This window comes from Eurypyga helias, unplaced genomic scaffold, assembly GCF_000690775.1.
Source record: "Eurypyga helias isolate BGI_N326 unplaced genomic scaffold, ASM69077v1 scaffold7776, whole genome shotgun sequence".
Taxonomy (NCBI): domain Eukaryota; kingdom Metazoa; phylum Chordata; class Aves; order Eurypygiformes; family Eurypygidae; genus Eurypyga; species Eurypyga helias.
This window is the reverse complement of record NW_010254598.1, coordinates 92-2,210: the sequence shown is the minus strand read 5'-3', so window position 1 is coordinate 2,210 and position 2,119 is coordinate 92. Positions and strand designations below refer to the sequence as shown.

The window sequence follows — 2,119 nt, the reverse complement described above, 5'->3', positions numbered from 1 at the left end:
CTCCTTATGATTCACAGCAAACATGGAAAGATATCAAAATATCTTTTAGAAAGAGACAGTGAACTCACTATCCCCATAATGCTTCCAGTCCTCTGATTTCAGTGATGAATAATTCTGAAATAATAGGACTACATGGCAAGTTTCTCTTAAATGGGCACTAGCTTTTCTCACTAATGAAAGTTTGATAATGATGACCTCGTCTGATGCTACTGAGAACCTCTCATTAACACAATTACTGAAGATGGCTTTTCAGAACTCCTCCATTCACTTGCACATTATTACTTGGAAAAAATCAAAATGTACAGACTTTGCAAGGAAAGTACAGACTTTATTTTTATAAATTATGAACAAAAGGCCCCCGTCAAACAATCACTATTTAACTGGGACAGGGAATAAAGAGGAAACTGCTTTAAAACTACTTCAAAACTACTAAGTCATATGTTAATTCATACTTTAAATTATAATTAATTGTCTACCATCTCCTCAAACCATCATTATTAAAGAAGCAAAACAACCTCTGTGTCTTTCTACAACTGGTAATCCTTTTTATATATGTAGGAAATGTGTGTATTTCATATTTTTTTTTTTTCAGACTTAGGTGCGAAGCAAATTTGTTAGCTAATATCCTTAAAGCAATTTCAGAGTACTTGCTTACACATGCAAGCAGATTGAGAAGCAAAAGTACAAATTTCCATTTCTGCAAGTTGAATTGTTTGGAACAATGACTCCCATAGATGAATTTCATGTTTATCATTTTCAGAGTACACCATTTACTGTAATTAAGAGCAAATGCATAGTTTGACCTGATTTCACAAAGGACGGTTAGTCTTAGCAAGCAGCACAGTAAATCCTGAAGAACTTTTAGATAGCGAGGGGTATCCCTGCCACACAAGGGTCCCTACTAGAAATACATTTCAAATTCCTCTTTCTATTCAGAATTTGACCCTTCAGACATCATCTTTGGAACTGAGTCCCACCAGTTACAATATTAATGGGGCATAAGGCTAAAAAAGTGTCCAGCAGATACAACACAGGGCACAACTAATGGTAACGTTTTCTAAAGAACCTACCTCAGCTAAAAGCATTCTATTGTGAAAATGAAATAATCAAAAGGTTAAGATATTGGATAAATAAAATGGAAAACCAGTGTTTAAAGTTCCCTTTCTCTGATACATCTGCAGATTCACATTCCACCATGCCTGCTATACCTCCTTCTCCAGTCTTACTTTCAGTAAGAAGGGATACCAAAAGTATCATTTATTCCTACAAAACTACAATACCAGCAAAAAAAAAAAAAAGGCAGTTAGAAAACCCCCTTTTCCACATGCAAACATCACTGCTTACAGTTTTTCATAATTAGAGTTAAATAAGCTGTTCCACTGAGAGGTTTGATATGGTTGCCATGTTAGAGCTTGACAGCATTTTTCCAAAGCTGCATTCTGTCCATCACTGTCATACTCCTGCACTTCAGCAGCACAGTCCTTAACAGTTGCTGTAGAGAGATAGTGACAGTAGAGTTATTACTTTTGTGACTAGCAAAAAATCCTGCATAAACATTTTTATAAATACGTTTACATATATATACACACATATATAGCAAAAATATATTGCATATGTACTTAAATCTGATTGTCATTGCAGTTATTCCAAATGACTGTGTTATATTCCCTTGCACTAGAAAACACATTTTTTGGCTTCTCTGATTTACAAAATATGACACAAGAAGCACTTCCTATTTTTATTCCTTACAAGAGGATGGGTAATATTCTCTAGAGGAGGGGGAAGGGAAGGAAAGCTAAGCATTTTACTGTGGATCGTGACAATGTATGAAGCAATTAAGCAAAATAACTACATATGTTTCCCATTCTTTTTACTACAAGTTTAACCTGAATATACTCCAACTCTCTGTAACAGGTACTTTGTTCCAGAGCAGGAGGCACGGTTTTCCAACGGCAAGCACATTCACCGCTACATTTGGTTGACTGGTTAATGCTTTCTGACTATATATTGTAGCAACCTGAGATTGTCAGGGTCAACCATAATTCCCTGAGATATCCTATATTTTAGGAAGACAGAAGAGAATGAGATAAGAGAGACAGATAGATGGAGTGCAGCAAGG

At 35.5% G+C, this 2,119-nt stretch overlaps 1 protein-coding gene across 1 annotated transcript in view; it reads right to left on the bottom strand.

Moving 5' to 3' along the window:
* Positions 1-1,492, bottom strand: part of MYRFL (myelin regulatory factor-like) — a gene marked incomplete at its 5' end in the record, with an annotated part of 16,229 nt that extends 14,737 nt beyond the window's left edge. Inside the window, one exon of the mRNA XM_010153044.1 lies at positions 1,345-1,492. Within this exon, the coding sequence (XP_010151346.1) occupies positions 1,345-1,492 (148 nt within the window). The remainder of the gene's footprint in view (positions 1-1,344) is intronic.
* Positions 1,493-2,119: the final 627 nt, after the last annotated feature.